Below are 13,587 nucleotides of genomic sequence, written 5' to 3'. Positions count from 1 at the left end.
ACGTGTATATGTTTTTATTTTCACCGTGAATCGAGGAATAAAAAATAAAAGCACAAAGCTAAGGAATGAAGAAATTTTCCGCAATAAGTTTACTAGCACCTTAAATATATTTTTTTCTATTATTGAAAAACTCAGTAAGATCTCAACAAGAGAAATCTGCATAGGTTTTTCTTTTTGTAACCTTCTTACTTTCACTTCCAAATTTGAAGAAAGCTATTAGCTATAGCATAAAACTTGTAGGTAAATCAAAGCCATTAAAGTTACAAGCCTGATAAAAACGATAAACAGTCGATTTCCAGGAAAAAACTTTTTTTGGTCTATAAAGATAAAAAGTTGAACTAGGCGAATGGAACTTTTAGGCATTTTCAGTAATATACATTTGAGCTAAATCCTGGAGGTTTCGTTCACCTGGTTTGACTACTTCCTTCGAAATATTATAAAGTTAGTCCCAATTAGGGATTGTTTACCTGAAAGAAGACAAGGTTAAACAGTTTAATCGTCTTTACTCAGTTCGTGGCAAGTGACAATGGAATAAATATACAGCTCATGGAATCAATAGCGTGTGCTATTAATTTAAGAAAGGTGTTTCTTATAAAGGCATACCTTTCTAAACTACATCCCTAAGGACTGCTTAAGATTATAAATATTCAAAACAATGTTAAGGTAATCCTATTTAAACAGAATATAGGGTACTTATGCATTAGCTGGTACCCACGCGATATTGTGCAAAAGGAGATTAGTCAAACGGGTATCTGTCAATAGAGAATTGGATCGCAAACCGTGGTTTGTCATTGCGTTTACGATATTTAAACTATTGGTTATGGGGGGAAAAGGTACCTAGGTTAGGTTACATATTTAATATATGCTATGCTTTACCCCCACCCCCTAATGTGCAAATATATAGCCCAAATTTGTTTCTAAACTATTATATATTCATCCTATTTTATTTCATTAGTATTAACCAAACTTGACTTCGGTACTTGTGCATTATAACTAAACCACCGCTGTACACGAAAGATATCAAGTTTGTTTAAGGCTAATGAAATAAAATAGGATGAATATATAAGTTTAGAAACAGAAATGGGCTATATATTTGCACATTAGGGGGGGTAAGCATAGCATATATTAAATACGTAACCTAACCTAATCTAGGTAACTTCCCCCCCCCCTAAACCCCCAAAAACAATCGTTTAAATATTGTAAACCCAATGGGAAGCCACGCTTTGCCATCAATTTATCTCTTGCAAATAGCCGTTTGACGGGTTTCCATTAGTGTTTCCTTGTACAGTCTATAGCGCTGGTTTAGTTATAATGCACAAGTACCCTTTACTTCTCGCGTGGGTACCAGCTAATGTACAAGTACCGAATATAGATATTAAGAGGGTTTAAAGGAAACTGAATTCGTCCTTATGACTTTCATTTCCAGGTCAACAGAAAGCTAGCACTTATATCACATAACCTTAAGTTAAATTACAGTAAACCATTAAAATTTCATGTTATAGTGAGAGAAATTAAAAATTAATTAGTTAGTCTCTAAGATTCTTTTTTATCTAAAAATGGTAGAATAATTTTGAGGGCCCATATTATCATTTTCATGTAAACGAACTTTTTTAAAGAATTTTTAAAAAAGCTTAATATTTTATTTAAACCACCCATGTGTCAGAATAGAATACAAGGAAATAAGTTTTCCAGAGTTTTAGCTGCTATTGATAAGAGTCGCTGCTTAAAACCATCATCGGAAAAAGAGCGGAATATAATCTTATCCTTCACTATTCAGTTCGTGTACCTGACAATGAAATATTAATTCACACTTTATTCTATAGCATGTGTGAAATCTATCTTTTGAGACGAACAATAGAATGAATGAAACCACACGTTTATATGCGATTCTCTTCAAAATGTGAGTTCGGGTCAAAAGGTTATCACGCAAAGAATATTGACATAAAGAGAAAAAAAAAGATGTTGACATCATGGGATAGGCATATTCTAATCATTGATTCATCGTATATCGGACACATAGGTGTTATGGTTCTTTCACACTACGCCGTAGAACCTTTCACACTACCATAACTTAAGACGTTACGTTATGCAATATTACGCAACAATTTTTGTCCGTAACGTAGATAGTGCTAAGTAAACTCTAGCTTTACTTATAATTTTACACTACATCAGTGTATGTTACGCTACGAGAAGGTCAATAACAGCAAGAAAATGGAATTTGTGAACTAGCAATTCAAAAGTTTTGAAATTGAATTAGTAAACTTTTGTTATAAAGCGTTTCAACGTCCCTTCCACATTTTTGACGCTACTGCTGAATAATAACGACACATGTATATACTAGTGAGAGACGTAACCCGCCAGACGGGTTATTTTCAAGAGACCGCTATTGAGAAATGGAATGCAAAGCGTAGTTTTCATTGGGTTTACGATATTTAAACACTTGTTTTTTGGGGTTTAGGGGGGGGGAGGTACCTAGGTTAGGTTAGGTTACGTATTTAATATATGCTTTGCTCTACCCCACCCCCCTAATGTGCAAATATCTAGCCCAAATTTGTTTATAAACTATTATATATACATCCTATTTTATTTCATTTCATTAGCATTAACCAAAGGTGACTTCTTTAGAAGTGTCGTTATAATGCACCAGTACCTTTTTGACTTATGAATAGTTTGTTTATGGGGATTTTGAAGGACTGGCAATTTTACGAGCAAGCACTTTAAGTAAAATTGAAGCTGGGGGAGGGGGTAAAATTGTATAGTCGAGTAGGTTTAAAATCTAGGAATTAATGTTTTCTGCTCATGTTTCATTCCATGAAATTTTTCGTTTTATACGTGTCCCCAACTAAAATTGCTAATTAAAAAAAAAAATCTAAGACTACTTTTCAGTCAAATCCGTTTTATTTTGAACACAACAGAGGCGGCTTCTTGAACCCTAATACTGTTCCTTCCAATATTGATTTATCTCCCTCTTAATTTAAACCACCAGTAAAATGTTAGGCCACACAGTAGGTCCTAAAACAATGTTACATAGCCACCCAACGTCTACCGCTTCTTTAAACAAGAAAAAAAAATAACTTACATGGTCCCAACAACGGGTACATTTGAACAGCCAGTGTGGGATACCTGGTCATTATCTCTAAACCAAGCGGGGTACAATGGGTCGTTCGGGTAGCCAAATTCATCAAAAACGCCGTAACGATATTTAGCCCATTCATGAAGAAGTGTTTTGCCTATAATTCATAAAATAGTCAAAAGAAAGGAAATCGGCTTTTGTTATAAGCACGTATTCTGGCATTAAATGTTGCCGGCGGAAAAGTCTTTATGACAGTAATTAAAAAAAGAAAAGAATGTTTAGCAGCGGAATACCAAGGAGGTTGTCAATATAAAATTACTAAAAAGATTGCTGGCACCCCTTTTAACATTTTAGAATATTGATGTCAACTGATTGAACTAGATCAGCGGCGGTCATAGCCCACAGCTAGTTGTCTGTATTTCTCTTTCAAGTTACCTTGTCTGTTCTCAGGGAGCGGGGATGTCTTGCCAAGGCACTTTAAAATATCCAGATGTTTACAACTTTTAACGAGTATAATATTCACACAATCGCTTTTATTTGCAACATCGAGGAATTGTGCTCCCCTCACGCCCAAAAAGTGCCCCCTTACGAGGGGCGGATCCAGGATTTTCTTAGGGGAAGGGACAAAAGGCAAAACAGGTTCATCCGATAAGTTTGCGTTAGGAGCAAGTTAAATTAACGCAAACTTGCGTTAATTAAGTAAATTACACTACTTAAGACAACATTAGGGGGGCGCCCCCTTCTGGATCCGCCACTGCGCCTCACAAACTGCGTATTATCTCAAATGCGACTCGCAGGTTGGTGGTCACTTAACTAGCCTAGATCATAAAAGAGGAAGAGGTTTAGAGAACAACAGTCTGACGCATATTGAAAACTTACCACCCCATAAATTATTTTATATTGCATAAAATATCTTTTTCTTCAAGCATTGGCTCCATACCCATTCAAAACTACTTAATTGGCTCGTTTACTACGTAGAAATGATTACGAAATTTGAGAGCTGGGATTTTTGAAATTTGTAACATATTCCTCGGGTGCCATTACAGTTTATTCCAGGTTTCACCTTTTTTTCCTTAATATTATCAGCTATCAATTATTATTTTAATATTACTTATTGCGATTCATTATTAATATTACTACTGAACTAGTATAAAACATAATTAGTGGTGACAAGGGCAAGGAAAGCGAAGGATTGTGCCAATTGGCGTAGGGTGCGAAATAGCTTTTTTTGGAGGAGGGGTCCTTATTGTATGTTTATCACTTTTTCACCTTTTTTCATATTGCAGCACGCGGTTTAGGTGATAAGCATTTCACTTCATAACTTAGCCAAATGACTAGAAAGAAGATTTCTTGGCTAATTTCAGGACGGCTGTAAGCCACTCCTCTCCATCCCTAGCAGGGGCCGGCTATATCTACTACCGATAATGCGCCCTTCCGGCGTCCTCCATCACATGCAATTTTCCCATTGCTAGGAGAAGGTATGTTAATGGTGGGAAGCATACATACGCCGATGGGCCCTGCCCAGTGCACATCAGAGGGGCCTTCCACATCCTCCGCCTGAACTTATGGCCCCCAGACGTGGGTGCTCCAGCTATATTTCAAGACCCCAAGAGACCGGGTCCTCCCCTGGTCCGCACCTCCCTACCGGGAGGTGCCCTGCATATCTACAGGACGTTCCCCTAGCCCCCACCTGGGGACACGCTGAGTGGCCTGGGAGAGGCCGAATCTCAGACTTAGCCAAATATTCCAAAAAAATGAGGGATAGTAATAAACGTAAGCAAAATTTGAACCTTGCCCGAAGTTAAAGCGACAAATTTTCGACCCATTCAATAACTTTTCCGTCTACGGAATCTACAACCCCCCCCCCCCACACACACACACACACAAAAAAAAACACAAAAAAAAAAACAACTATGAAACCCCTAGAAAGGTTATAATTGAAAAAAGAAGAAAAACTGAGAATTATGATTTTTTTTTCATCTCGCATTGAAGTTAATGTCCCAACAATCGGCAATACTCTTGCTTTTTTTTTGCTTTACTTTTGTTCCCTGTCTGTTGTGAATTTTGTTTCTGTTCATTTTCAAGTTTTTTTCAACACTTTTTAGCCTTAGGTATCATTTGTTCGCCTGTGGGTCCAAGCAAATTCAGTCCCAGATCAAACAGTTCGTGTTAACGAACTGTAAGTAAGGAGCGACCCGGCTCAATTGTAACCAAAACTCTAGAAAACGGGTTTTTGATACCAATAGATACATCAACAGAATTAGATTTCAATGCTGATTTCAAATATATAGCTTTCATCAAGTTTAGTGCTACCCATTAAAAGTTACGGGCCTGAGAGAATTTGGCTGATTTTCGAAAAAAAGGGGGAAAGATCCCCTAAAAATTACAGAACCTTAACGACAGTCCCACCATCAGATTCAGCATATCAGATAACTCTATTGTATAGTTTTCAAGTTTCTATATAGAAAAATGTGGAATTCTGTATTTTTTGCAAGAAAAGAGATTACGGATGCGTGTTTATTTGTTTTTTTTTCCAGGAGTGATGGTACTGATTCAGTGGTCCTAGAATTACGTGGGAGGGCTCATTGGAACGGAAATTAAAAGTTCTAGTGCCCTTTTTAAGTGACCAAAAAAATAGAGGGTAACTAGGCCCCCTCCCACTCTTATTTTTTTCCCAAAGTCACCCGATCAAAATTTTGAGATAGCCATTTTGTTCAACATGGTCGAAAATATTATAACTATGTCATTTAGGATGACTTAATTCCTCGAAGCCCCCAGGGGGGAGGGCTGAAAGTTATGAACTTTACCCAATGTTAACATATAGTATTGGTTATTGGGAAGTATACAGAAGTTTTCAGGAGTGTTTTTTTCTGGTAGTGGGAGGGAAGGGGGGGTCGGGGGTGATGTTGGAGGATCTGTCCATGAAGGAAGTTTTAAAGGGGGAAGGGAAATTGCCATGAAGGGGGCCCCGGACTTGCCAGCATTATTTATTGGTTATTGGGAAGTATACAGACATTTTCAGGAAGGATTTTTTCCTGGAGGGGGGGGGCTAGAGGAGGGGGTTACTCTGGAGAATCTTTCCGTGGAGGTTTTTTCTTTGGGGTAAGGGACATTTCTATGAAGGGGGCGCCGGATTTCCAATCATTATTTAAAAAACGATCAGAAATTAGATTAAAAAAAACAACTTTTTTCAACTGAAAGTTAGAAGCAACATTAGAACCTAAAACGAACAGAAATTATAAAGTATGTGAGGGGGTTCTCCCCCAAATCAATATCTCCCTCTTTACACTACAGTTTTTTTAGTGCTTTCAAAAGAGCTATCTATTCTAATTAAACGGCCTTTGTGATTCAAAGGTTTGTGAATCAAATTTTTTTTAACTTTTAACGTAAAGAGCGTGTTATTGACTAAGGGGAGAACCACCTCATATACGTAATAACATATATGTAATAAAAAAACAATAAAAAAACAAGCGGTACGGATCTATAGTAATCGAGACTTTCAAAAACGGAATTTTTTTGTCAATAAATATACCAAAAGATATATTTATAATGCTGATTCTAAATATATAATTTTATTAATTTTAGAATAACTCATCAAAGGCTATGAGCCTGAGAAAATTTACCTGATTTTTTAAAGAGGGGGGAAACATCCCCAACAAGTGAAAGAATTTTAATGAAAATCACACCGTCAGATTCAGCGTATCAGAAAACCCTATTACATAAGTTTCAAGCTCATATCTGCAAAAATCTGCAACTTTGTATTTTTTGCCAGAAGAAAAATATACGAATATAGAAGTTAGTTACGTAAGTTAATTTGTAAAGACATCCATTTAGCAAAAGAAAAGTAAAATATTTATGCAAATTTTGTTTACTTATTCAATGACGGTTAGCCAAAATAAAAGCTGCATTAACTAAAAAACGATCAGAAATTAAATAAAAAAAACAAGTTTTTTAAACTGAAAGTAAGAAGCGACATTAAAAATTAAAACGAAAATAAATTAGTCCGTATGTTGACGGGACTTTCCCCTCCTCAACGCCTCGCTATTTAAGCTAAATTTTTAATCTGTCTAACAAATTTATTTTTTATAAAAAAAAAAAAATTTATCGTAAATAGCTAGGCGTTGAGGAGGGGACAGCCCCTTTCATATACGGAATAATTTCTGTTCGTTTTGAGTTTTAATGTCGCTCCATACTTTCAGTTTAAAAAACTTGTTTTTTTTTATTTAATTTTGCATACGAGTCCAGTGGACATGGTTCGTCACGCGTCAACCCAAAATCAATCCAATGTTTCATCCCTTAGTTCTATGACTATCTAACTTTTTTCTGTTCTGGAAAAGGCGTATGGACAGATAATAAATAGAATTATTAATCAACAAAGGTTATAAAACACTTTTTTCTCAATCCAGAAAAGGGCTTATCCCAGATTTCTCGTCTCACTCACTTGGATTATCTGTCTTAGGTTTTTCGTACAATTACCGTATGGCTTCATGTCCGCAACTACTTGATTTTAATTCAAAATCAAGTGACGATTGAATTAAAATCAAGTAGTTGCGGACGTCTAACAAAAAACAAAAAAAAACGGCTGAAAGTTCCAGCAAACTTACCTAAGTTACCATATCGCTCTGTTGATTCGGACTTTCCACCAAAAATTTTAAAGGGAATATTGACATAGTCACCGTTCTGACCACAGCCTGCACTCTGTTGTGTAAACACTGAATCCAATAAAACACCAGGGTTTTGAACGACCCGAAAATCTGCTTTTGAATAAGATTCTCCGTAATTACGACCAAGGCGACGATTGCAAGCAGGCAAGTTCCAACTTCGAGGAAGGAGAATCGTCACTGATCGAAGGAATGCTCGATTGTCAGATGATCGATACAAGGATGTTGACAAGTTGTGGAACGAGGCCTGAACATAATAAAATGATATTAATCAAATTTTTCCTAACAAAAAATCCAGACAATAAAGATACCATTTCTTACATTAGCAACATTCTAGACAAAAGTTTGGGTATTTACAAATGGGGGCCGGATATCATAGGGCCTTTCAGGACGTGAAAAACTTTTCGGATTTCAAGTATTCAATTCTTGGGGTATTTTGGATGAATTTCGAGAAAATCTCTATTCGATACATTATAATCACATCTGCAGAGAAGGGAAAAGCAAACACCTCTTGAGATCGGTTCGGAGCCTACCTACCACAGAAGAAAAAACTTTAGCTCCCCCCACACACCCAAGAGATGGACCGGTGCTCGCCCATGATTTCAAGTATTCAATTCTTGGGGTATTTTGAATGAATTTCGAGAAAATCTCTATTCGATACATTATAATCACATCTGCAGAGAAGGGAAAAGCAAACACCTCTTGAGATCGGTTCGGAGCCTACCTACCACAGAAGAAAAAACTTTAGCTCCCCCCACACACCCAAGAGATGGACCGGTGTTCGCCCATGATACAACCAAGTCTAAAAAAATCTGGCACAGTCAAGAATTTAAAGAGTCATACATCGTCCCAACTAGGATTCCCAAATGTTTTCCCTCCCAAAAAAGAAAACAATTCTAATACTTCTTCTAGTAAGCGAAAGGAATGAATTATAGAATAAGTGCCTAATTGACAAGTTAGTATCTTCGCCTACCCCTTTCCTCCGCAAACAATTGGGAGGCACTTGCTCCAAGAAAGGAGAAACCGGGCACAATTAATCTTACTAGATTCAAAGGATATGGTAAATCTTGGATTCGTTTTGCCATTATGGATACTTCCTTAAACCCCATAGAGATTGATACAAACATGAAATTAGTTGTTAATTCAGCATGTTATCCAACCTCCGGTTCAGTTAGCTAATAAGGGCGGATATTTCCATCTTCACGTTTCGGAGTGCACTTCAAGTCACAGGGTTGCAGTTGAACCTTTGAATTTTAATTCACCAAATATAAAATCTAGAATCTGCTAAGAGGTAGGCAATGTTTGTTGTAACTGATACATGCCATGACTTTGTTTTGTTATGAAATTTGGGTGTAACATTGTTATAGCACAATGTCGGTCAATTTTGCAAGTCTAATTGAGGCTGTTAGCCAAGAGAAATTGCCTCCTTTTGAGTCGAACGTGGTATCACCTAAAAGGGGAAGGCGTCATAACATCGACAAAAAATCTGTCAGAACCTCGAACCGTCATTTTAAAGCTTTAGGTTTTTGGAGTTTAGAGGGGAAAAGGTAGGCTACCTAGGTTAGGTTAAATTACATATTTAATATATACTATGCTTTAGCCCCTGATGTGAAAATATATAGCCGAAATTTGTTTCTAAACTATTATATACTTATCAGTAGTATATAAACTTATTTTTAGATGTTCTGACGGCTCGTGGTTCTGACGGTTCGATGTTATGACGTTTCGTGCTTGTGACTGTTCACCGAAATGGTAGCACCCCACTAAAAGTCACATTGCAGTTTACAGTTCAATTCAGAGGGACTTATTTTCAACCAGGACAATTATGAGAAAGATTCACCCTTTGAAGGAAACGCTATAATAACAAAATATTATAGTACCGTTCATTTCTACATTCAACATTATTTCCAAAATAATTCTTCCTGCATGACAATCGCACCTCCCCCTTTCTAAGGGGGTCAGGTTTGTCCCTGAGCTATATACAAAACTTCCGAAGAAAAATTTAAAATAATCGAATTCGGCAAAAACCACTCTATGGATTGTATTTTCATGGTCACCTCTACTTTAATTCGTGGTTTATCCGCCACAATCACAAAATATCTGAAAAAAATTTTTTCATTATTGCGTCTTCCTGTATTTGTAACGTCTGCGTTTCTCAACTTCTAATAGCTTCTAACTATGGGTTTTCTGAAAAATTCTCGAGTCTTTCCATTGCGTTGTTCCAAAATTAAGTTAAAAAACTTTTTTCACAAAACAAGTTTTTCAAAGAAAAGTAAAGAGCTCCAAAAACACAAAAATGAGCAAAAATAAAGTTAAATAATCTCTCAAGTGTAAAACTACCATAAATCATCATCAATCAATAAATGAAACCCAAAACGAACAGAAATTACAATAAATAACCGAGTCAAACTAAAAAACGAGAAAAAATTAACAGGAATAGGGCTGATAACTCCCATGCCATCTGAAGACCAGAACATAATTCGCACTTTACTGAAAACAAAATACATTTTAATCGTTTTTCATTCTTTTGACTTTAATAAATAAAAATTATTAAAACTTTAAGGGAAAAAAATGCTAGCATATGCATATTAAACCGACAATCCACGGCCATTTTCCCCCTAACTCAGACCCCAACTTCCCCCCAGGCCTCAGTTTGCGTCCTCCAGATGAAATTTATTGTCTTCAAAAATCTTGTTAAAACTAAGATAGCATTACATAACTCAAACATCCACAGAAACAGATCAGTTTTCTTTAGTATACCTTTGCCTTTGTGGTACTTTAGGGCTCATTTTTCACTTGGTCATTTGACTTGGATAAATCGGCTCCTACTTGATCCCCCCCCCTGGATTTTGCCGAAATTACACCCTTGCTTGGGATTAAGAACTAGGATCAAAGGAAGCTACAGGATCCAGACTCGTAGACTAATAGAGTAGAATTTGAGTGCACCAGGGTTAGGCCAATGAGCAACCCAATAATCATACTTACAGAACAACGCAAAGGCATTAGACCAAATTTAATCCTTGTTACTAGCAAGCCTTAAGCTGATATCTGATTTAAGTTGAGTAATGTGAATTTCATGTTAGTAATAATATGTTCAATTAGTATCAACAAAAACTAAGAAGGTTTCAGGTGTCTTAATGCTCAGGTGTCTTAATAGTCTTAATGTCTTAAGACTAGTTCAATTACAAACTTTGCAAAAATTTAAAACTCTATGTTATTAAAAGCCTTCTTAAAGAAAATAGACTATTTAGGTAATGACACTTTAAACGAATAGAATTTTACGTTCACTAATTTTAATCGACATTTAATTTCTTAAACACGGAAAAGAAAAAAAATATCCTGAAAACACAGGGAGAGGGGCATGGGTTAGAAATATACACGACGAATTAGGTAAAGAAATATTGAATTTAAGTAGTTATAACCACCCTAAGCAATTTCGGGAGCATGACTTGTCTTTGGCCCAGACAAAACTTCAAAAGTGATCCAAATGTGCCTAGATTTCTTAAAGTTAATATCAGTTTGGCCCGCAGTAATAATCAGGGGGACGGGGTTAGGGTAAGCCCATCTCAAAATCTAAGGACTTGAGATTTTGTAAAGTTCCACTTGATTCACCTATTTTATGCTGCTTTGGCGAATTTTGAACGCTTACTGAAACATATGCTGTGTGCATGACTCTTCAAACCTCTGTTACAGCCCTATAATAAAGATATAAATATTTCACATGTTGACGGCACTCTATTTTTTATTCTTTTTTTTTCGACAAATCATAACAAAATAGCTCATGAATTCACGGATTTGCAATTTAAGATTTCAATTATTGTCAGCTATCAAGAGCTGGACAGACGAAGGAATTTTAAACTAAAAACAACCATACTAATCCAACACGGGCGTATTTTAAACCAACTCTCGAAATAGGATGTTTGTCTCGGTTAAGGCTCATTTTGAGTAATTATTTAGACTAACTTTAGATCAAAAAGATTTTTTCACTATGTTGGAATGTTTTAAACTTAAGATTTGAGAGATAACTACTAGGCCATTGAATGTGCAACTTGATGGCTTGTCTAAACAAACTGTCTTCGTTGAGTATCCGTGCTTTAGAAATTTTAAAATCATTTCCCAAGAATACGCTAACTTTTCTGTGAAAAAAAACTAGCTTATCATTTACACATGTATGACCTTGAGATGGGGCAAGAACACACCGAGGGGTCACCCACTCTCCACCCCTGGTGGACATCTCAGAGCACCACGTGTACCCCACAGTTCCACCACGCTTGGTATAGTTCCAGCAACGCTTGGCATAGTTCCGCCACGCTTGACGCATGTCCCCAAAGCACTTGTCACACTTTCACCAAGATTGGTACGTGTCACATGGTGTACGTGACTTCTGAAAGTTGGGACCCCCTCGAAAGCACTACCGCTGTCTAGCCCTTTTGACTTGTTCGTATAAAATATTAAACTCTTCAACGAATGCGCTACCATGCGGCATTATTTCTTCTGCAACTGGGAAGCTCAATATATAGTTTTTTAATACTTTTAATTGGATTGGCTATCTCAGAATTATCAATTGATAGCAACTTGGTCCTCTTTGGGAAAAAAAATATAGTTTGGAGCAACAAAAGGGCAAAATTAACTTTAAAGATAAAAAAAATTAAAAGCATAATCATTCTGGAGCAAGCATTGACAGTCGACATGCTCCTATGCAAATTTATGCGCAACATCAACAAACCAGCAAAACAAACATTTAAACTACCCGGCCGAAGTTAACAGAAGCTGTGTTATTTAATACAGAATAATTCTTCTTTAAAGCATAAACAAGATGATTGCTATTCAAAACAAAAATTATCATATTTTGAACACCTGGACAAATTATGGTAGTCATAAGAAAAAAAAGGAACGGTTTGCATATACTATAAGTAGCATACTAGTTATGCATTGGGTAGGAAGTGTCTAAGGGGCAAAAGTAATTGCACTCATAGGTGCACAAAATTAACTTTAGAGGTGAGGGCCAGAAGACCCCTAAATAGGGTGGAAGGAGGGGAGGGATCAGATGCTTAGATTCTAGAGCCAAACAATGTTCAAATTATTGTTCTTATTAACCCACCAATGGTCCAGCTTAAAAAAAAATACTTCCGTTGCTAGTAAGGGACAGCGGCAAGCCTCTCAAACAAGCAGATAACCCAACAACATTGGAGATTGCTGACCATGCTAAGGAGATGGCCTCAACACCACCCATGAGGAAGTCCGGGAGATAAGAGAAGAGATAATGGTTCAGCTTTAAAGACTTCAAAGGAAATGAAACATTCTAGGTACCTTTTCTAATATATGAAAAAAAGTTAAAATTGCTCTTTACTTTCACCTTGATTTATGTTCCTTTTTAATATATAGTATACGTGAAGTTTCGTTAATGCTAATGAAATAAAACAAAATAGGATGAAAATATAATAGTTTATGAACAAAATTGGGGTATATATTTCACATTAGGGGGGGGGGGTGAACATAGCATATATGGTACTTGCTAAGAATCCAGAAACCACACTGGAAAGACCGCATCGAAATCTCAAAGATTCTTAATGAAAAACAGGTTTTCGCTGCATAGTGAGCACTCCGTGACAAAGATTTAAACTTTAGTTTTTCGGGGTTAATGGGGCAAAAAAAGGTACCTAGGTTAGGGTATGTTACGTATTTAATATATGCTATGTTTTATCCCCCCCCCCTAATGTGCAAATATATAGCCCAAATTTGTTTCTGAACTATTACATTTTCATCCTATTTTGTTTTATTTCATTAGCATTAATGAAACTTCACTTATCGCGTGGTTTCTGGATTCTTAACAAGTATCGCATATATTAAATG

At 36.4% G+C, this 13,587-nt stretch overlaps 1 protein-coding gene across 1 annotated transcript in view; it reads right to left on the bottom strand.

The window, feature by feature from the left end:
* The window catches only part of LOC148954794 (calcium-activated chloride channel regulator 4A-like), a 112,114-nt gene that overhangs the window by 57,895 nt on the left and 40,632 nt on the right, over window positions 1-13,587 (bottom strand). Inside the window, exons 2-3 of the mRNA XM_089098641.1 lie at window positions 7,678-7,981; window positions 3,080-3,230 (exon numbers count right to left, since the gene is read on the bottom strand). Of these exons, the coding sequence (XP_088954767.1) occupies window positions 3,080-3,230; window positions 7,678-7,981 (455 nt within the window). The remainder of the gene's footprint in view (window positions 1-3,079; window positions 3,231-7,677; window positions 7,982-13,587) is intronic.

The sequence above is a fragment of the Artemia sp. Qi Xiang Cuo genome, chromosome 2 (assembly GCF_049724085.1).
Source record: "Artemia sp. Qi Xiang Cuo chromosome 2, ASM4972408v1, whole genome shotgun sequence".
Taxonomy (NCBI): Eukaryota; Metazoa; Arthropoda; class Branchiopoda; order Anostraca; family Artemiidae; genus Artemia; species Artemia sp. Qi Xiang Cuo.
This window is presented reverse-complemented; position numbering and strand designations above follow the sequence as displayed.